The following is a 22832-nucleotide window of genomic DNA, read 5'->3' as shown; positions in this document are numbered from 1 at the left end:
CCACACCAGAGTTCCTCCCACAGGAGGGTCTGACTTGCAAGTAAACACATCAGAACAATTACAAAGGTCAGACCCAGGAGGACTAACGGCTATCTGACCCCTGAGTGCCTTGCAAGGCAGCCCCCTCCTAGAGGTTGGCTCTAGACTTACTAAGCACCCCATGAGGCATGGAGTGCTATATCTTGCTTAATAGATGAGGGTAGTGAGGCTCAGAGAGGTGAAGTTACTTGTCCAAGGACACCTTGCAAGCAAGTAGCACAGCAGAATTTGAACCTACTGCAACTGCTATTCTGAGCCCCAGACTTGTATTTTCCCACTAACATGTCAACTCAGATGAATTAAAGGCACTCAGCGTTCTGTTAAAGTGGAGAAAATATTGTATATCTGTGCTGTCCAATATGGTAGTCACTGCTATTTACATTTAATTAATTAAAATTACATAAAATTAAAAATTCATTTCCCTGGTCACACTAGTTCCATTCTGATAGTTACCTGAGTCTGTTCGCTGCCATACTGAATAGCACAGCTCTAAATGCTGGTGTCCCAGACCGAAGCCCCGAATCTCCCCCATCCCTTCTCCACACCAAGCCTCCTCCAGGGCTCCCCATCTCAGGGCTCAATCCCCGAACCTCCAAACCCACTAGGTCCATCATCAAGCCAGCTGGATTTTACCTTCCCCCCTAGAAGGATCCCTAATCCATTCTCCCTGCTCCGTCTCTTCTAATACACTCTGGTCCCAGCCACCATGGACTCTCACCTGGACCACTGTCAGGTCTTCTAACCTGCCTCCCGGCTTCCACCCTCGCCACCTGCTCCAATGCCCTCCTCTGATGCTTAATTTTATGTGCCAACATGACTGGGCTAAGAGATGCCCACATGGCTGGGAAGTCACTATATCTGGGTGTGTCTCTGAGGGTGTCTCCAGAGAGATGACCATATGAATGGGTAGACTGAGTAAAAAAGGTTCCCTGCCAACCATCGTGGGTGGGCATCATTGGACCACTGAGAGCCTACACAGAACAAAAAGGTGGAGGAAGGGAGAACTGGCCCTTTCTGCTTGACCTGAGACATCCACCTTCTTCTACCCCTGGATGTCAATGCTCCTGGTTCTCAGGCCTTCAGACTCAGACCAGCAGCTTCCTTGGGGCTCCGCTTGTGGGGACAGAGTAGGACTTCTCGGTCTCCATAATCGTGTGAGTCAACTCCTATAATAAATCTCCTCATATGTGTTCCTATATCTATATATCTATATCTATCTGTATTTACCCTGTTGCCTCTGTTTCTCTGGGAACCCAAACACACTCCCTATGTAGCAAAGGTATTGATTAAAACGGCATATCTGACCTTGTCATATCTTCCTTACAATGCTTCCTACTGACTTCTAAGCTCCTTTACGTGGCCTGAGAGAGGCCTGACCTTGCTAATCCATCTCACACTTCCCTCTCCCAGCTTTTTCCAATCCATTCACACTTGTCATCTCTCAGTTCTATGAAGAGATGGAGCCCTTTCCCACCTCAGAGCCTTTGCATATGCTGTTCCTCTGCCAAGATTCTCCCCTCCATTCCCTACCTGGGTGACTCCTAGTCAACCTTCAGGCGTTAGCTCAAGTGACCCCTCCTCCAAGAGGCTTTCTCTGACCATCCCCTCCAAGGTTGGTGCCCCCAGGGCACCCTGCAGCACACTCTACAGCCTTCATCATGGCTTGAGAACTGCTGGGCTGTAGGCACTGAGTTCAGGGCCAGTGTGCTGTACCCTCCCTGCTTGGCACTTGGGAGGACCTGACAGATGCCCGACAGAATCAGTGCACTTGTGATTAAAAGATTAAATAAATGATGAGCAAACAAACAAGAAAGCTAGTCCCCGTGTCCCTTCTGGTTTCTGCACACAGGCAGAAGACATTTTCCATGTATGCAAAGGTTAAGTCTGACAAGGCCAGGGTGTGTAGGGGGCTGGGTACTTGCAGCCCGGCTCTGTACACTGTGGCAGGAAAGAACATTCAATTTTTTTAAATTAAATGGAAGGCAAAGCAGTAAAAACACAAACATCAGTTTTGTTCTGCTAGAATTACCCTGGGAAATGGTGCACATTTATCGCCTCAGTTTGAAAGAAAGAAAACTGGGTGAGGGGTAGCAAGGTGATGCCACAGGTCTAAAGGTGCCTGGTCGGTTAGGGCAAAGCTAGCTCAGAACTCAGCCCTCTTGCTGGCTGCATGTTGCTCCACAGACATGCAAGAATCTGAGTTTTCAAATTCAAGTCCATAGCCTTCCTGTACACAAACAGAGACCAGACAGAAGATATGATGGAAGGGGAATCTCCTTTTATAATTACAACAGAAGAAAATACTTAGGAATAAACGTAACAAGAAGTGTGCAATACTATGTGAAGAAAACTTTAATGGACTCAATAGGAAAAAACTCCCATTCCTGTTCAGCATCACTAAGATGTCAGTTTTCTCTCAGCTGAAAATGTAACATTGCCCAATACAAACACCAACAAGCTTGTTAGATAAACTGATAAAAAAGTTCACATGGAAAACCAAAACTGCACATGGAAGAAACATATCTTGCTAAGTGAAAGAAGCCAGTCTGAAAAGGCTGCACATACTGTATGGTGCTAACTATGACATTCTAGAAAAGGTGGAACTATGGAGACAGTAAAAAGATCAGCATTGGCCATGGGTTTAGGGGAGGAGGAAGGGATGAAAAGGTGGCACGGGGACTCCAGGGCAGTGACATTATTCTGTATGATCCTATAATGGTGGATACATGCCATTATGCATTTGTCAAAACCCACAGAATTAACACCACCAAGAGTGAACCCTAATGTACACTGTGGATTTTAGTTAATAATGTATCAGTATTGGCTCATTATTGTAACACATGTACCACACTATCGCAAGATGTTACTAATAGGGGAAACTGTATAGGAAGGGTGGAGGGAGAAGAGGCATATGGGAATTTTGTCCTGCTCAAATGTTCTGTTAATCTAAAATTGCTCTAAAAAAAATCAAACTATTAATTTTTTAAAATTAAAAAATCCAAATGCAAGAATGGCTATGAAAACCTTAATAGAGAAGAGTGGCAAGCAGAGGTACGATATACTAAAGCCTGCTCTAACACCTCTAATTCCAATGGTGTGGCACTGACTCAAGAGTAGGCAGGTAGACAGACAGGGGGCAGACTAGAGCCAGGGCTGTGGACACCCAGAAATGCAGTGTATGACAAAGATGGTATTGCAAATCACTGTGGCAACGATGGGCTTTTTAATATGTAAAACTGGGAATTACTGTGTAGCCATTTAGAAAGAGCTAAAATTGGACCCACACCTTGTACCCTATACAAGAGTAAATGCCAAACAGATCAGAGATCCAAAGGGAAAAATGTATTTACCATTATGAATAGGAAAAAAAATGGGTAAAATCCTCTATATCCTGGGGTTAGGGAAAGGTTTTCTAAAGAGAACTCATTTAAAAAAAGATTGATAATTAAACTAGATGACAATAAGAAAAAAAAACCTTTCACGTTGAAAAAAAAAAAAACATCTGTAAACCAGGTCAAAAGAAAATGACAACCAGGGAGAAAACATTTGTAATACACATCAAAGATAAAGGGCTAATTAGTCCTAATATGTAAAGAATTCTAAAGTTTTAGGAGGCAAAAAACAAAGTTCTGATAGCAACAGGATAAAAAACATGAACAGGTTATGAAAAAGACATTAAAAATGGTCCTTAAAGAGATAAAAAGATATCCAGCCTCACTTATAATAAGGAAATTGCAGCACAAAGCAATTTCTCACCTGTCAGACTGGAAACGATGAAAAACTTGACTGCACCTGTCAGTAAGCTATGGGGAAGCCGGCATGTTCATACCTGGCCGGTGGAAATGCAGAATGGAATAACACTTATGGAGTGGAACCAGGCAATATTCAACAGACTAGATAGGTAGTTACCATTTGGCCCAGAAATCCCACTTTAGAAATTTTTCCAGAAGATGCACTGCACCAGTTAGAAAATAACAAAGACAGAGTTGACTCACTGCGGCACTGCTCGCATTGTGAAATGCTGAGAGCCACCTAACTGCCCTGCAGAGGAGAGTGGTAATGAAGTATGGGTACAGCCACACGGCAGAGGGCTGCGCAGCTGTGAAAAATGACAGACAGATTTCTGTGCATTGACACGAAGTGATTTCCAGGATATTCAATGTTTAAAAAACAAAGTGCAAGAGTATTGATAGCATACTACCTTTTCTATAAGCAGGGAGAAAGTAGTCATGTATTTGCTTATTTTTGTAAAAAGTCACAGGAATAAACCAGAAACCAGTTTATTTAGTTCTGTGCAAGGAGTGGGTGGGAGTGGGTAGAAGGGTCATGGGGGAAAAGGGATACTCTGGGTATACACTTTTTTTGTACAGTTTTGATGTTTTGCTCAAAAAGTAAAATTAAATCAATAAAGAATAAATCAAAAGGTAAATCAATAATAGTAAAAGTAAAAGTAAATCAATAAAGATTAAATAAAAAGTAAAACTAAATCAATTAGTTGCTTGAAAAGTAAAATCATACCAATAAAGACAGCATTCTATTGAATGGTAGCAGAAAAAAAAATAAACCTATTTCAAATGGATAACAAACCTAAGCTGAAGAGGGAAAAGAAATAACTAACCCAAATAACACAGTACTTTGACTATAAACTCAGCTTAAAGACAAAATGAGTTGCAAACAAATCAGAAACTTGACTCAGTAGGTTTGTTTTGCACAGACTATGCAATTCTGAAACTGCTTTTGTGGTGTGTAAGATTCGGCAAAAGAGTAAATACATTGAGCCGTCTAGATGAGAACCAAGTACCTCCTAAGAGCCAGCACCACAGAAGGTGTCAGGGACATGGTTTCCTATAGCTGCTGTGACAAATTCCCACAAATTGACTGGCTATCCTGCAGTTCTGGGGGTCAGAAGTCCGACATGGATCTCACTGCAATGATCAAGATGGCAGCAGGACTGAGTTCCTTTCTGGAGACCTAGGGCACAATCCATTTGCCTTTTCCAGCTTCCAGAGGCCATCCACATTCCTGACTGGAGGCCCTATTCCCTCATTTTCAAAGCCAGCATCTTCAGGCCAAGTCCTTCTCACACAGCCATCTCTCTGGCTGACTTCTGATTCCCTCCCCAACTTTTCTGAACTCTTGTGATTACACTGGGTCCACTTGGACAATCCACGGTCACTTCCCCATCTAAGTTCAGCTGATGAGCAACCTTAATTCCATCTGTAATCTTAATTCTCCTTTGTCATATACCTTAACAAAGACACGGGTTCTGTGGATTAGGATGTAGACATCCTTGGGGCTCATTATTCTGCCTACCACATGGGTGGTGTTCAAAACATGGTGGGCACTCATAGTTGGCCAACTAGAAGTGAACACTAAAGGCTTCCCCACCCCATCTGGGTGAGGAAGCTTAACGGGGCATGTGGCACTTTGCCAGCTGGTGTGCATCTTGCTTCTAACTTGCTAAGGAACATTTGACAAAATGGTGCAAAAACCTCTGCGACTTGACTTCTAGGAATTAACTCCAAGAAAATCATCCTGGTTATGCAAAACAAAAAATTACAAAGTAACTTGGACCCCCTCCTAAATGCCTAGGAATTGATGAGTCAAATACCATAATGTAAAGGCATAAAAAATAATGTAGAATATTTAATGACATATTTTTCCAATTAAACTTTTTTTTTTAATCACAAAACCAAAATAAGCACATAGTAGAAACTGTCAAACAGCAAAAAAAGAGATACATACAAACTGTAAGTATCCTGCCTCCCTCAAGCCCTCTACCCTTAGAAAAGCATCTCAGGCCCTCTGACCATCTGAAGCCTCAGGCCTCTGGACTGAAACTAATAAGTAACCATCATTACAGTTTCTTGGGCGTCCTCCCTGGAACTTTGTTAACATATACAACTAGGTATAAAGAAATATATTTTCCTCTTAAGAAAACAAAAATGAGATCACATAACACCACTCTGTATCTAGTGGAAGGAGGAAAGCAAATAGGCTTGACCCCAATTTTGCTGAACTGCTTTTACCAGTATCATTTTCTATGTAAGCATAACCCTCTGGAAGGACGTACAGCCCTTTGCAGTTGTTTTTCCTGAAGTGTAGGGTTTTCTACATCTTCTACAATGGACATGTTTTGCTTTTGAATTCAGGTTTTAAAAAATATTATCTTAAAATTGCCCAACTAATGTGGTCTTCGACTATATTCAGAGGACTGGGAAGGAATATGCCAAATGTTCATAGGAGTTGCCTCTGAGGGGTTAATTCCAGGCTACTTTATTTTATTACTGTTTTTTTCAACTCATTCTACACCTTAAACTTACACAATTATATCTCAACTAAAAAACAGTATTTTCCTTTATATTTAGGAAATCATTAAAGAAAATGTGCTATTAAAGGCTAAACTCTAAAATTCCCTGTTACTCAAAGAAACTGTTTCCAATTTCTTGATAGTATTATTTCATTACACCATATTCAGAAATTAAAAAGGAGTCCTTGATATTTTGGAATCACTCTTAATGTAGCTAATACAGGCAACTTTAATTTCAAGCTCTTTATTCATTTTTTTGTGCTTTCCAGATTGTATATGAAAACCATACTGTTGATGGGAAAAAGACAAAAAATCCTAAAAGAAATATAAAAACAGGGTGGAGAGCATGACATGACATTAACATTCCCTTCATGTTTGGGGGTGTGGAGAAAGATGGGGCCTGGGCCCTTGGCAGATCTGTTGTGCCACCCTGGAGAAGAATCGTCTTTATAGTACCCCATCCAATCCATGTCCCTTAGTAATTTGGGATAAATCGTTCCTGTCCCCCACTGGGCTCAGCAGCCTGCTGGCACAGACAGCTTGAAGGAGGTTTAAGCTCTTCTGGAAAGATCCTCTGAGGTTTTCCTCATTTGTTGCTCTTTTTAAAACCTTATTTCAACTGGAAACAACTAAATGCCTGACTTCAAGGGAATGGTTAGGAAAATTACAATTCAGCCACCGGATGGAATATTATCATGCAGCTATTACAAATTATGCTTCTGAGAAGTTCTTAATTACATGGGAAATGCCACATAATATCAATCATGTAGCACAGAGAAAGGAATGGAAGAAGCTACATCAAGATGCTAACAGAGGGAAATAACCCAAATATCCATCAACTAATGAATGGATAAACAAAATATGGTACAGCCACAGGCAGAGAAGAGGCAGGCAGATGGGGGGTCAGGGTAGGAAAGGAGACCCTGGCTGAATATTATTCAGCCATAAAAAGGAATTTATTGATATTTGCTACATTATGTTAAGTGAGAGGAGCCAGATACAAAGGCCACATATTCTATGATTCATTGATATGAAATGCCCCAAACAGGCAAATCTATAGTCAGAAATGGGGAATTATTGCTTAATGTCTACAGAGTATTTTTTTTGATGGGGGGAGAGTGAAGAAAATATTTTTTAGTTAGATAATAGTGATGGGTATACAATGTTGTGAATATACTAAAATTCACTGCTTTTTACATTTTAAAAGGGTAGCTTTTATGGTATATAAATTTTATCTTAAAAAAAAGATGCTAATAAAGATTATCTTCAGGAGGCAGGACATCTGGGTCCTTGACATTCTGCATGTTGTTATATGTGTATTATATATTCAATCTATTACTTTAGTAGTTGGAAGAAAAAGAAAACTTCTTTAAAAGAAACAAGACTCCCCAAAGGGTTTGGGTCAACAGCTCCAGCACACAGCCCAACCCAGGTCTCTGGAGACCCCAAACTGAAAGCCCCAGCTTCCTTGGGTCTGTCTTATAGCAAATAGCTCCTTGACTTTGTTATAAGTCATACAATCAATCTAAATGCTACATGCATAAGAAAGGAGCCAGGGTCTCCTTTCCTGCCCTGACCCCTCATCTGCCTGCCTCTCCTCTGTCAACCCCCCTTCCTCTTGGCACACCTGCAACCCACCCCCACCCCCAGCCCTTGTCTCGGTGCCTGTGCTCCTGTAAGTCCTTCCCTGAAGATCCCTTCCTTCACTTGTCTGCCCGGCATATGTCCTGCAGTCAGCACCCTGACCAGGCTACGTACACTACAAGGACAGAAAGCACGTGTTTCACAGTCCCTGCTTGCATGTCAGGCACACACGTGAACACACTCACACACACACACACACACACACACACTCAGCAAATCTCTGCTGACCTAGTGAACACTCAGTAAGGCCCAGCTAGAGAGCGGTTTCCTCTCTATCATATTGATGGAAATGATTTTTAAAAATGTACTACTTTATTCCCTCCACCCCTGTACCGACTGCTCCTTCCTGAGGTCCTAGTGCAGGCAGGGTACTGTGGTGGTAACTACAAGGACTCAGAGCCAGCTGGCCTGGGCTCAGTTCCTGGCTCTGCCCCTTCCTGGCTGTGTGACCTTGGGCAAGTCATTTGCCCTCTGAGCCTCACCTCTGTGAAGACGGATAAGAAGCCTATCATAAGGTTGCTGTGAGTGTTACATGCAAGGAGCAGATACATGCAAAGTACCCAGAACAGTGCCTGTATACAGTAGGTGCTATGTGTTTTCAAGTACTGGGTAGTGTCAGTATTACAAGTTCGCTGTTTACTCCTTCTTCCTCAGTAGGTGGCCAGCAGTTCGAGAGCAGCACCCTGCATGTCTGTACCCCATGGGTCCTCTGTGGACCAGCAGCATTGGCACACTGAGGAGCTTGTGAGAAATGCAGAATCCCAGGCCCCCTTCCAAATCTTCTGAGGTGGACCAAAAATGGCCACGGCAATATTCCAAGCCGCATATGCTGTCTTCCCATCAGAAGCTGTAGTGGGTTGGACTGTATTCCCCAAAAGGTAGGTCTGCATCCTAATAGTATCTGTGAACATGCGACCTTATGTGGAAATAGTCTTTGCTGATATAATTAAGTTAAGGCTATCAACATGAGGCTATCAAATCTTGGATTTGCAGTGGGCCCTAAATCCAAAGGCTGTTATCCTTGGAGGAGAAAGGAGAGGACCTGCAGGGAAGGAGACCATGTGACCATGAGAAGATGGAGGCACAGACTGGAGCGAGGCTCCCACAAACCACCAGAAGCTGGAGAAGGCAAGGAACGGTTCTCCCCTAGGGCCCTGGGTGGGAGCACGACCCTGCTGACACACCTCAATTAGTGACTTCTGGCCTCCAGAATGGTGAAAAAATTAATTTATGTTAAAGCCACTGAGGTTACGACCATTTGTTACAGCAGCCTTAGACAGTAAGAGCTGCTCCCTCCCTTGAGCCTGCCTGGGCCTCTGACAGCCCTGAGCCACATAGTGCAGCTGGGAGATACTTGATGCCTTCGGAGGCTGGATCATAAAAAAGAATACAGCTGTACCAGCCTCTCTCGCATGGACTCGTGCCCTCAGAATCCCCTCTGCAGCCACCATGAACTAGACCCAAACTAGCCATAGGAAGACCCACGGAGGGGCCCACACAGAGAACAGGGGCCCCCAGCCTGCAGCCAACACCAATGTGAGAGGGAGTGCGCCTCCCAGTGGCTCCAGCCCTGACTCTGAGACATCCTGGTGCAGAGACATCCACCCCTGCTGCGCCCTGTCCACTTCCTGACCCACAGGAAGGGGGAGCAAAATCACGGTTATTGCACCTCTAGGTTTTGGGAGACTGCTCAGTCATTGTAACTGCAACACTTCCTGAATCATAATCTGCGTTTGACGGGGACCTTCCTGGTTCATATGCACTGTTAAGTGCCCAAGCACTGCCCAATATGGCCCTCGGCCTCTCTCAAAGCCTTTCTCGTGTACTCTGTCCCACAGCAGGGGCTGAGGACAGGCTCACTGACATGATAACTACTTCCCTTAAGAAGTGGGGAAACAGGCTGACCTCAGATCCAGCAAAGCATGCACATTCTTAGGGTGCAGGCACTGAACTTGGCATGGCCACATGTGAAGCCAGGAGGACAACTGACGACCCTCCAGCACCAGTCGGCTGCCACTCAGCTTCTGCAGTCACTTGGGAATGAAGGATTAGAAGGAAGGCCGGCAGCCAGCCCTGACTGTGTCCCTCCGGGCATCCAAGTGAACGCTCCCACCTTACTCAGTGACTGGATGAGCTGCTGCTGGGCTCCTGCTCTAACTGGCCTCCCTACAGGAGCTAAGCATTTCTCTCTTTGGCAGTGGTCTGCCTGGAAGCAATTACTGCCCAGTAGGGGCCCCTTTAAAGGCCAGGTGGTAGGACTAAGCAACTCAAATGCCAGCAATTTACCAACCGCACATTCAGAGGCCAGGTCACCAACCCAGCTGAGAGAGTATCCTAAGGAAGGATGGAGAATGCCGCACAGCCACGGGGAGAAGCTACAACAGTCACCCAGCATGTGCCAGGCTTCTCAGGAAAGAAATCCCCTCTCGCTCCTTGGGGAAGGTAATCTTCCTCAGTGTGGATTCATCGGCTACTTGGGTTTCAGATGCCATCACAGACCAGTTTCAGCCACCAGCATACACGTGGCTAATGGAAATCACTCACATGATCAGAGCTCTCGCTTTGGGGTGCTTGTCATGTGCCAGGCACTGGGCTTTTCATGCCCTCGCACTGTGTGTCCTGACGGACGGAATACCTGATGGTGGTATTACTACCTTTTTGAGAGAGCCTGGAAGCACAGCTCCTCCTCCACAGTCCCTGGGGGGAACCAAGATGCTGATTCTGAGGTTCACAGGTTGCGGACCCCTACCCAGGAGCGAGAGGACGCCACTCCACCTAAGGGGGGGCGCGGCACCAAGGAAAAGTTCTCTGAAAGGGAGGCAAAGCCAGTCCTCTCTGTTGGAGCTCAGCAGTCACATGGAAGTTGTTGTCCTTCCTCTTGCTGAAAAGGCCTGGGGGTTTTCGAGTCCCCCAAGCAATCAGGGGCTGCTCTGCCACCTATCCTCCCAAGAGGGCCCTGTGGGGCCAAGGCTGGCATACCAGCAAGGAACCAGAAGGCACAGCCTTGCGCTGATCCCATCCCAGAGGGGCATCGTGAGCCGGCCCCTTTGGCTGTGAGGCGGCCCTCTAGTGACGGGGGGACTGGTTGTTAGAGGAGAGCGCCAGGCTTGCACCCTTGGCCAGCCCCTTCCTGGCATGTGACCTTGGGCAAATCACTCCCACTTTCTGAGCCTCATTTTTCTCACCCACAAACAGAACTAGTGCTCGTTACCTTACCAGGGTTATACTGTAAATCAGATACAATTTTTTAAAGCTAGTGTATTTGGGATATTTGACTTTGTATTAAGTGCTTCATAGGAATTCGCTGGCTACTTCTCCCAACTTTCCTGGAGGTATTATTGCCCAGCTTTACAGATGAGAAAACTGAGTTCAGGGACATAAAAGGACACAGCCAGTAATTCTGACTCTAAAGTGCCAGCATGTAACCACCATGGGACAAGGCCAGCTGGGTAACAGCATCACAGTGCCTGGCACATAGTGGGTAGAAGAAGCGGTTAGTATTCTTACTAGTTTCTTGCTGAAGTACAGCTTAAGTCAGAAATCTCATTTAAATAATTTTAACGGTTGAGCGAGACCCATGCTCTCAGGTAGGGATGGCACACATCCAGTTACCTGGGCCCCAGGTTCCCCTGCCTGCCCCACGGCAGACACTACTAAGAGACCCTTGGCTTTAGCTAAGTATTCTTTCTGGCAGAGCCCAGCCACAGCCACACCAACTGAGACAGTGCTGGCATGCAAGATACAGACACTTGCTGTCCTGGGAGTAGAAAGAGCACTGGACTTGGGGGCAGAAAAACTTGGGCAAAGCCATTCCCAATGTAAAATAAAAACTGCATTATCAGTCTGAGGCATCTGACCTCTGGGCTCAGCCATCCCCGTTGGCAGCAGTGCACAGAGGTGAGCACACGGCTTCCGGGGGCCCTGCACCTGAATCACAGGCATGCTACAGGCAGAGCTGCTGAATCTCATGGAGCCTCAGGTTCTTGATCCACACAGCAGGGATGATGGCAATCACTACCTCCTCAGAGCTATGGTGGGGACAGAATAAGGTGACTCAGAAAGCCCCTGGATGGGAAGGGGCCCGCTGTCAGTGGTCAATAAACAGTTGGTTTTGTGCTGTGATTATGTAGACTCCATGAATATCCTCTGTCCTGTGCTCCTCCCAGTTTGCACAGGGATGACCCCTTGAAGCTCTTTAAGAGCCCTGGGGTTGGTGGAGGAGAGAGTGTGAGGAGAGGGAAGAGGCGGGAACCCGACTTGTGTGACTAACCACCAGACCTGTCTTAGTTCCAATCCCAGCTCCTCTGCCTACTAGCTGTGTGACTTTGGGCATGTTACTTAACCTCTCTGGGCCTCAGATGCCCATCTGTATAATGAGGGTGGTATCAGTTCCTCCTCACCAGGCTGCTGGGAGTATTAAATGACTCCATGCAGGCAGAGCGCTCACATGCAGCCTGAGCAGCAAAGAGGGGGGACTCCCCAAATGCTGATGATTACTATTACTGTTGTCCAGTAGAAACACTGGGAAACTGCTCTGCCCAAACTTCCTTCCTTCTGTTATTATTGTTCCTGATTGTCATCATCACTACCTTCACACTGCTGCACTTTCTGCCACTGTCACGATGCTCTTACTGAAACATATTCTGAATGGCCAGAAGAACCCAAGTTCCAAATCCAAAAGCAGAATATGTGGAAACACTGGACTGATGGGGGTAATCTGCTGAGGGCAGAGAACCCAGTAGAAGCAGGGAGGGCTGAGCGCCTGGCAGCTAAGGGCCATTAATCTTTTTTTTTCATCAGACAAATTCAGGGTTATTGGGTCTAATAGGTCCACAACTTCCTTGCTGTGTGACTTTGAGCAAGTGATGACCTCTCTGAGCCTCAGTTTGCTCATCTTTCAGCAAATGCCTGTAAGGCGTCTACCGCAGGGATTGCTTAGGGATCCATTAAAGTGGAACACAAAATGTACTTAGCAAGGTGCCTGATGCCTAGAATAATCACTCAGTGGATGTTTGCTGTCATCATTTCTCTGCCTCTCACTCACTCCCACCCTCCCCATTGAACACGATTTCCATGCAGAGCACACAAATTCAGGTGCTGCATCACACACACCTTGCAGTTCCCCAGGTTGCCAGCACCTGACGCCCACCCAAACGCCCACAGTGCTCCAAGCACAAAGATCCGTGGAGCCCAGCACACCAAGGGTGGGTCACGGCCACGCCCTTGGCTGCCCAGCCAACGAGGCTCTCTCCAAAGTCCACTTAAGAAGACTAAAGACAGGCACACTCAGGAGACATTGTCCTTTCCCTTTTGTTAACTGACAGAAGAAAAGAGAACATTAAAAGTACTCAATCACGGCAACACAAAATGATCACAGCAAGAAGGCTAAAATACATTTTCGCTACAACTTTGTGCTTCTGCTTTGAGAAGGCCCATCTCAGTACTCCAAAGACACAACTACTTAGTCAAAATCTTATAAATCAGACATGTCAGGTTCTGAACTGAAAAGGAAGCAATTTTCAAAGAAGCTGACTGTTGGGTCATAAAAGGAACAGAACAAACAAAAAGGGTCCCCAAGACCTGTGTGTACGACAGGCCAGATAGAAAAAGTTCATGTCAATTGCTGACGGCTGTCACGTCTCAAGGTTGGATAGGGGCAGGGCAGGGAGGAAGGACCTTCACTGCAACACCAGTCAGGGTATGGCCCGACTTTTCCACAACTGGCAAGTTTTATATTTATAATTAGAAAAAAAGTAAAAATTTCTTAAAATATGTATTAACTTGGCAAAGTTGGTATCTTCCAGGATTATCCACTGTAAACTTCTTTTTCCCCTTATAATTATAACATATTTTGGTAGAGATACTTTGAAACTACCCACAAAAAAATCCTGTTTCTGCTTAAACTTCCGCCTATTTAACAACCATTTGTGTGTCTTGCCTACGGCAATTATTACTATAATATAATGTTCTATGGTGATTTTTCTCTTCTCTTATTCCTTTTACATTTATTAATGGGAATTTTTCCTTAGGGAAGAGTTGTTGCTTCTCCCCATTTATTTAGTCATTTCTTTATGTAATTACATCAGTAAGGACTCAGATGGTTATTGCCTTCTCTACCGGCCCCTGGGAGCTCTTTCTCGTGGCTCTGAATACATCTGATATGCTGACAGATTGTTTCATTGATTGGTTTTGTAGCACATCTTTACTTCCTGGTACCACAAGATACCCTAGGGTCATCTCGTACCTTCCCTGCCCTCACCCTGGAACCACCACAAAGAGCCATGGTCCCTCTGTTTGGAGAACAGAAACCAAGCTGTGGGTGCAAGATGTACCCATTTGTATTGGGGTGTCCCTGCCTTTAGCCCTCCCAACGGATAGAGTGGAAAACTGTATTTATGTGTACTAACTCACACATCTGTTTGTTTCTATATCTATTTCTATGCGTGTATACATGTATTTTTTTCTTCTTTGTAATTGAGTCCATATTGAAACTTCTGACTATCCAACGCCCCAGGATTTAGTTTCCCCTGTCCTTACTTGAAACTTCTGAGAGTGAGACCCTGGCTCTCTCTACCTGAATTCCAGTTTTTTATTTTTTCAACCCTAGGGTATGAAGGAAGTAGTTTCACAATTCCTAACTCACAAGCTTTTGAGAAAAAAAATACTGCCAACTGGAGTAGTGTTTGTTTACAGTTTTCCCTATGTTTTGCCTTATAGTATCAGTCAAAACAATGTTTTTCAAAATTACTTAGATCATCTCCTTTCTTCTCCATTCCCTTTCAGCGTGGTATGTGAATTATTTGTAATACTGTTAGATTCCTTTGTCTTCATCCATCTCAGTCTGTACTCCATCTATCCCCCCACATCCTGGTTGATTTTTCAGAATTAACATACAGTAGAATTCACTCTGTGGTGTGACAACTGAATGGAGTCATGTGTTCTGCACTATAGCTCCATACAAAACCATTTCCTGGCTCTTTTGCCCATTTTGAGAGTTCTTTATAAATTACTGATACAAGTCCTTTGTCAGAAATAATTACAGAAAATATTTTATTCTTCAACTCTGTGTCTTCTCTTTTCATTTTCTTATAAGTATCTTTTGCAGAGCAAAAGTTTTTCATTTTGATAAAGTCCACTTTGTCAAATTTTTTATGGATCATGCTTTTCGTATTCTTTCTAAAAACTCTTTGCCTGACCCAAGATCACACAGATTCTCTCCTACATATTCCTCTAGAAATATTATAGCTTTATATTTTACTTTTAGGTCTATGGTGCCATGTTGAGTCAAGTTTCATATAAGGTGTGAGGTTTAGGTTGGGGTTCATTTGTTTGCATATTCATTTGAACATACTGAATTGTTTCAGTACCATTTGTTAAAAGGACTATCCTACCTGCACTGAAGTACCTTTGCACTTTTGCCAAAAATTGGTTAAGTATATTTGCGTAGGTTTATTTCTGGACTCTCTAGTCTATTTCCCTGATCTGTGCCTATCTTTCCATTACACTGACTGCACCTATCTTGCTTACTATAGTTTTATAGGAAGTCTAGAAATCAGATAGTGAGCCCTCCAACAATGCTCTTCTGCTTCTGAATTGTTCTGGCTTCTCTAGTTTCTTTGCCTTTCCATTTTAAAAATTAGATCAGCCTGCAAAAATCTACAAAAGAAAAAGAGTATTGGGATTGTAATTGGGATTCCATTGAATCTAGGTCAATTCGGGAGACATGACATCTTAATAACATTAAGTCTTCTATCCATGAACACACAGTATATCTTTCCATTTATTTAGGTCTTCTTTAGCTTTGTAGTTTTCAGCATACAAATACTGCACTTGTTTTGTTTTTTACCCCTGGTATTTTTTGGTGTTACTCTAAACTGCAGTGCTTTTATTCAATTTGAATTCCAGTTTTTCATTGCCAGCTTATAAAAATACAATTATTTTTGTATGCTGACTGTGTCTTTCCACTTTGCTGAACTTATTTATTAGTTTAGGAGTTTTGTGGATTCTTTGATATTTTCTATATAGATGATTAGTCTCTGTAAATAGAGAGCTATATTTCATCTTTTCAGATCTGTATGCCTTTTCTTTCTTTTTGCTGACTTATTGTGCTGACTACAACTTCTAGTATGATACTGAATAGGAGTGGTAAGGGAAGAAATTTTGCTTTATTTCAATCTCAGAATAAAGCATTTAGTTTTCCACCATGAAATATGTTAGCTGTAGGTTTGTGGAAATGCCCTTCATCAGGTTAAGGAAGTTACCTTTGATTCCCAGTGTGCTGAGAATTTTTATCATAAATGGACATTGAATTTTGTTAAATGCTTTTTCTGATCACACGGTTTTTCTCTTTTTGTCTATTAATAACATTGATTTGCAAATGTCCAATCAGCCTCGCTTTCCTTGGATAAAACTCATTTATCCCTTTTCTAGATTGCTGGATTGGATTTGTTAATATTACACTGAGGATTTTTCCATCCGGGTCATGAAGGATAGTGGTCAGCGGTTTTCTTTTCTTGTAATGTATTTGTTTGGCATCACATAATGCTGGCCTCATAAAATGAAATGCGAAGTGTTGTCTCATCTTTTATTTTCAGGAAGAGTTTCCATAATCATTCTTCCTCAACTACTCAGCAGAGTTCATTACCGAAAGCATCTGGGCCTGAGATCTCTTTTTTGCATGGTTTTTAAATACTAATTCAATTTATTTGATGCACCTGTAGGACTTTCAGGTTATCTGTTCTTCTTTGTTGAGTGTTAGTCTGGCTTCCAAGACATTGGTCCGTTCATCTAAGTTTGTAAGTAAGGTTTTATAAGTAAGCTGTTTGTAATACGCGATTATCTAAGACTTTTTAACTGTCAGGGATTATATAAATATTAGGACTCATTTTTGCCATCTTCATTAGGACTGCTGTAAAATCAGCCACAATCACAGATCAAAATGCTCTTCAAGAATCCTCATTAAGCAGGTAATATACAGGAGCCCCTCCCCTTAACGCACCAAGAATAGGGAGAAAGCAGCCTTGGTGAGTTTATCAGCTTTGTTCTCTCCCAGCAGAACCGTTTGGGGGAAACGTGGAGACACAGTCAGCAGACAAAGTCAAGCTGCCTGATGAGGAAGGGAATCTGGAGACTTGGACCACATCTCCATGATGCTCAGCCAGTTCTTCCCTCTCCCACTGGCCCTCAGTCTCCCCGTGTGTAAAATGGGAGGCTGGAGGCTGAGACATATGAGTATAGAGGATATCAGGATATCCCTGCCATCTACCCTCCATCAGGGAAGAGTTGAAGGCAGCACCTCACACCCACAGGGTACCTGTGAGGAGCCACCCTCACTGTGGGCCACGGTCGCTGCTCAGCTCCTTCAGCTCGAAGCCAATGGTCACTGAGGGAAAGGGTCTGGTTGCTCTTGTCACAACCCAGGTGAATATAATAAAAAAAACACTAGGACTTCTTAGTGGGACTCATTCCTTTAAGCAAGAGTGCAGGCTCTGTGCTGTGCTCAGACCAGGCTGCAATGAAGCAGTAGTCAAGGCTGGAGCTCTGGATTCAGAAGGACCCGGTTCAGGGCCTGCCTTGGCCGCAGTCACTCTTTGACACAAGAAATCTTTCTGGAATACCTGCTGTGTGTCAGGTGCTGGCTTGGGTAGGGAGATACAGTGTGTAAAGAACACACAGTTTTCTGCCCCATGCAGCCATGATCTGAGAGAAGAGACCGTCATTAAATAAATATTCCCAGTTTATGATGGGGTTAAAGAGTTTCTACCTCCCAGAGCTGTGGTGAGAGTTCAGAGATGACAGATCAAGATCACCTGCTACCTGCCTGGTGGAAGCTCAGCAAAGGGGTGTTGACCTAGGCTCAGTCTAGAGAGGACGGGTCGGGAGAACAGACCTGGCAAAGGTCCATCAGAGGAGGGGTCGGTCCCTGCCCAGCTGGCTTCTGCACTGAAGCTGGTACACAGTGGGGCTCCCATGAAGCCCAGCATACATGACCCAGTCACTGAGACACTGAGTCTGCACCAAACACTCCCCAGCTGGGGCCCTAGCCACAAGCAGCATAGTGATGACCCCCAAAATGGGACACTCGTGGGAACAGAAATCCTGCTCCAACCAACCCCAGCCAGGATGGCAGCCTAGCTCCTACCAGTACCCTGGGGTGACCTCAGGGGTGAAGGCCATGGAATGGGGAAGGATCATGACAACCACACTGGGCTTCAGAAGTGTGGTGATTGCAGGAGCATGGAAAACCAAATGTCCTTTGTTTCTTCTCTCTGCACTTTCTTTTTTTTCATTTGGTCAAGTTAGGGTACTAGGGAGGTGGTAGAGCAAAGCACATAGCCTTTGGAGGGCCTGGAAGGCTAGGGCCCAGATCTCTGTGTGATCCTGCACAAGTTACTCCGCCTCTCTGAGCCTCAGATGCTCATCTATTAAATGGCAGTGCGAATGCCCACCACAGGACTATTGGGAGGATTAAATAAGAGTGTACCTAAAGTGTTTAGCACAGTGCCCAATTCATAAGAACTGGTTAATAAATAGCAACTGCTATCATTATTATTTTTGAATGCCAGTCAATCTGGCTGTCCTTGAACAAACAAGGCTTCACAGCCCATTCTTTGGTGGAGTTTAAAAATGGGAATGGAGGGAGGCAGGTGCAAAGGAATAAGGGCAGCCTAAAGATAAATGCCGAAGGGAAGTCAGCCATAGTGGGGGGTAGGACAGCTCCAATTGTACCCGGCCACCCCCAGGGCAAATGCTGGGAAGTGCCTGACCCCCTAAGAGCTCCTTCTCCTAGCAGTGTTGACTAGCTCCTCCCCAGGACTCACACAGGCCCTCAGGAGCTAAGCGAGTGGCAGGGAGGCAGGCAGAAGGCAGTATTTCCACCCCAGGAGAGCTCTGCATAGCAGCATGGAGCCCTATTTACAAATAAAGCCTGTTCTCCAGCTCCACCACGCACAAAGCCAAGCCCCTTTATTCCATTTCAATATCCCTAATTCTACGGAAAGTGCATTGGCAATAGATGGAATTCATGAGTCCTGGATGGAGTGAGTGTAGGCAGGTGTTAGCATATTTGAGGGAACTTGGAGGGGAAAGTAAAATAGTGGCAGGGAATATAAAATGCTTTACTGTGGAGGAGACCAAAGACAGAAAGGACTGTACTGAAGGCCATCATTTTATGAGCAAATAAAGCCTTTGACTGCCTGCAACTGAGAGGCAAACTAAAGTGACTAGGAAACTTCTATGGAATATTTTCCCTCTGCCTTGTTTGAAAATGGAAATGGCTTTATTGTTGCTGCCATCCTGGCTGGGGTTGGTTGGAGCAGGATTTCTGTTCCCACGAGTGTCCCATTTTGGGGGTCATCACTATGCTGCTTGTGGCTAGGGCCCCAGCTGGGGAGTGTTTGTGCAGACTCAGTGTCTCAGTGACTGGGTCATGTATGCTGGGCTTCATGGGAGCCCCACTGTGTGCCAGCTTCAGTGCAGAAGCCAGCTGGGCAGGGACCGACCCCTCCTCTGATGGACCAAGGTAATACTTGCTCCATTCAGACACTTGCGGAAGGATGTAAAGAACAGTGAAAATCATCCGTAATCTTACCACCTCAAGATACATAAGCACTGTTGACATTTTGGTATATGTCCGTGTACATAGTTCTCTGTGAACATTCCTACATACGTATATAATCTGAATGAGATTTGTTACATATGCAGTTTTGCAGTCTTGTTACCTCTTCATAACAGATCATGGACATCCTTCCATATTACTGACGGCAGATCTCAAGCATCAGCTTTTCACAGCTGCACAGTCTTGGGTGAATTACACGCCCTGGATGATCCAGCGCTGTTCACCTTGTCAGCATCATCCAGAACCTTCTCCCCACCTGACTTTCTGCAGTCAGCCATACAGGATGGTCTTTGCATCCTGGATCACTTCTTTCCACCTCAGGGGCTTAGCGTTTGCTGTTCTTTCTGCCTGAAATTCTCATTTCCTCTTTCACATTATTCATTTTCTTTTCTCCTTTTGAATTTCAACTGAAATATTTCTTCTTCCAGGAAGTCTTCCCAGATATTCAACACAAGAGCCGGTCTCCCATTATACACTCACATAGTTTGATGTGCTCACCATCTTCATATTTACCACAGTTGTAATTAAACGAACAGTTGTGCAATTTCTCCCTGGTCTTTCCCCTAGACAGTAAGCTCTTGGAGGTCAGATTCTATGCCCATTTTGCTCAGCTCAGAAGCCACAGGGAGAGCACAGTGTCTGGTGCACAGAGTGCTTAGTACATATTCGCTGATTAAATGGAAGGAAGGGAGGGGGTCCATCATGTACACCCACTGCCTATATGTGATACCCGCTTCCTTCCACACAACCTGCCAGCAGGTTAGCTGCTCCGGCATGTCTCTATGGATACACAATCTGTAGGTGAAAGAGAATGGAGTGTGTTCCTGGTGTCTGGGCACTGTCTGGCCTCTCAGGCTAAGAAACATGCATGTCTAGGACAAAGCTTGGGAGATCGTCTAGCCCAACTGTACAACTGCTTCTTGCCAAGCAATGAGACTGAGGCCCTGAGGGGGGAATGGCTTCATGCCCGCCCTCACACAGCTCGCCAGTGGCAGTTCCTAGGGCTCCTGTCTTCCCCTAGACAAGGCAACTCCATGGAGATGTTCCCCCTGCATCTCCATGCACACAGCCCAGGAACCGTCAGGCTGGGGTTCAAATCCCAGCTCTGACATTAACAAGAATTTGATCTTTAACTCTGTGAACTTCAGTTTCTTCAGCTGTAAACTGGAGAGAATGACACCTATGTTATCCCTGGGAGGTGCCGGAATGTAGTGGTTAAGAACATGGACTTAGAGGGTGTGGGTATGAGTTCAAATCTAGCACTTCTCAGCTGGGTGACCTTGGGCAAGTTGTTTAACATTGCTCCTGAATCTGCCACCTGTAACACAGGGATGAGAATGTTCCTTTTTCACACATTGTTGTAAAAATTAGGTAAGACTGTGAAGCATCTGGCACAGTACCTGACACAGGAACTCCTCAGTAAGTGGATAACATGATAACAAAAGCTTTCACCAACCGGCAGTGAGAGGACAGATGCTCAGTCCTCTCAGGCCAGAACCTCACGTGTCATCTCTCACACACACTCCCTCTCCCTTGTCTTGTCATGGGTCAGTCAGAATGTATTCCCCTGCTAACAAAGCATGGAACCTGTTCACACACTTCTGGAAGATACTGCTTATGCCATCACTCAACATTCCAAGAGGGACCCAGGGACAGCTGCTCTCAGCTATGAGGAAGAGGAATAAGTGGGCTTCTCATGCACAGCTGGTTTGTTTTCATCGTACTGATGTCACTGACCTGCTTCCCTTTTTGTGTTAGCTGCCAGGAAGCTCAGAGCCAAATCTGTGTCCTGCCTGTACTTGGGTTTGCAACCCACCCTCCCGCCCCCCACACCTAGCAAGTGCTTCGGTCCCTGGCCTTACATGTGGGCTGGTCACCCATCCAATCACCTCTGGTCAAACCACGTGACTCCTTCGGTGATGCCTCCTCCTTCCCCAGCCCCTTCACCCTTCAACCTCTCTCATCCTGCAAGGCCTGGCTCAAATGCCACCTGTGCCTATGGTCAGCACTCCACATCGCTGCTGCCTTGGCACCTCTGGCATCAAGATTTAGCTCAAACACTCACTGCCATTTATTTAGGTGAACTGTGTCCTGGGTCCAGGTCCTCATGCATGGTCTCCACCTCATTCATTGTTACCTCCCCTCAAAGCTCTGAGCAAGTTCCTGACAGCAGGGTGGTGCTGTGCAGCAGTGAAGACCCTGTGCTTTGCAATTAAGGCCGCCTGGGCTCAAATCCTGCTCTGCAACCCATCACCGTGTAACCTTGGGCAAGTCTGTTTAATCTCTCTAGGTTTCCATTTCTCCAACTAGAAAATGTGGATAGTAACAATCTACCTCACAGGGTTGCCTGAGGGTTCAAGTGATGGTATGTGTGACATCAATTATGAATTCCAGGCCTGCAGTTAGCACTCTTTAAAACAGGAGCTCACAATATTATTTTGATAATTGCTGGTTGCTCTGGACCGAGTGCCAGCCAGGAACTTCCCTGTGCAACCCCAGCCCAGTTTGTACTCTCTCTCCTCTTCCTCTCCATGCACCGTAACAAACCTGAAGTCAGGGGCATTGCAGGCCATCAGCAGTGTTTGCAAAACAGCAGCCACGGAAGAGCTTAGGCTGGCCTGCTGCCCATACCCTGTGGGAGGATGCCCAGCTCTGAGGACAGCTAGGAGAACTCAGGGCACGACAGGTGGGAGGACGATTCCTGCTGCTTGCTCTGAGCTATGAATTGGATGCACGAGGCAGGGACCAGTTCTCGAGGTGGGGTGCGGCTTACTCTGCTCAAGTCTGACCGAAGTTAGCCGCAAAGAACTCCACGACAGACTGTTCCCTCCTTCATCTCTACACACACAGCCTGCGAACCCCATCCCCTCCTGAGTAGTCGGCCTCTCACCTTCAGCCCGCTGCTTTCTGCTTCAGAGCCGGGGTCCACACCTGTGATGTAAATGCCCAGGCCGTACTCCGCTCCCCCGCGGATTGTGAGGCCAAGGGACCGGCCATTCCCCAGCACCAGGTTCACCTGCAGGAGGAAGAGGAGACAGCATTTGAGTGCGGAAGCGTGACATGAACTCTCGGGAATACCCTGAAGGGCACACAGCTTTGGGTCTGCAGAATCCCCTGGAACATTCTGGATCCCCTGGGCCAGCTCTGCCTCCAACTTGCCGAGTGGCCTTGGAGAAGTCTCTCTCCCTCCCTGGGCCACAGTTACAAGTGCAATAAAAGGAA

The 22832-nt window shown here is 45.3% G+C and overlaps 1 protein-coding gene across 8 annotated transcripts in view; it reads right to left on the bottom strand.

Moving 5' to 3' along the window:
• Nucleotides 1–22832, bottom strand: part of WHRN (whirlin) — an 83968-nt gene that overhangs the window by 29775 nt on the left and 31361 nt on the right. For all 8 annotated transcript variants that reach the window (XM_037027444.2, XM_037027446.2, XM_037027443.2 and 5 more), the window contains exon 3: nt 22501–22626. In XM_037027444.2, the coding sequence (XP_036883339.2) occupies nt 22501–22626 (126 nt within the window). The remainder of the gene's footprint in view (nt 1–22500; nt 22627–22832) is intronic.

This window comes from Manis javanica, chromosome 2, assembly GCF_040802235.1.
Source record: "Manis javanica isolate MJ-LG chromosome 2, MJ_LKY, whole genome shotgun sequence".
Taxonomy (NCBI): Eukaryota; Metazoa; Chordata; class Mammalia; order Pholidota; family Manidae; genus Manis; species Manis javanica.
Note: the sequence above shows the minus strand (reverse complement) of the source record. Positions and strands in the feature narration are given on the sequence as shown.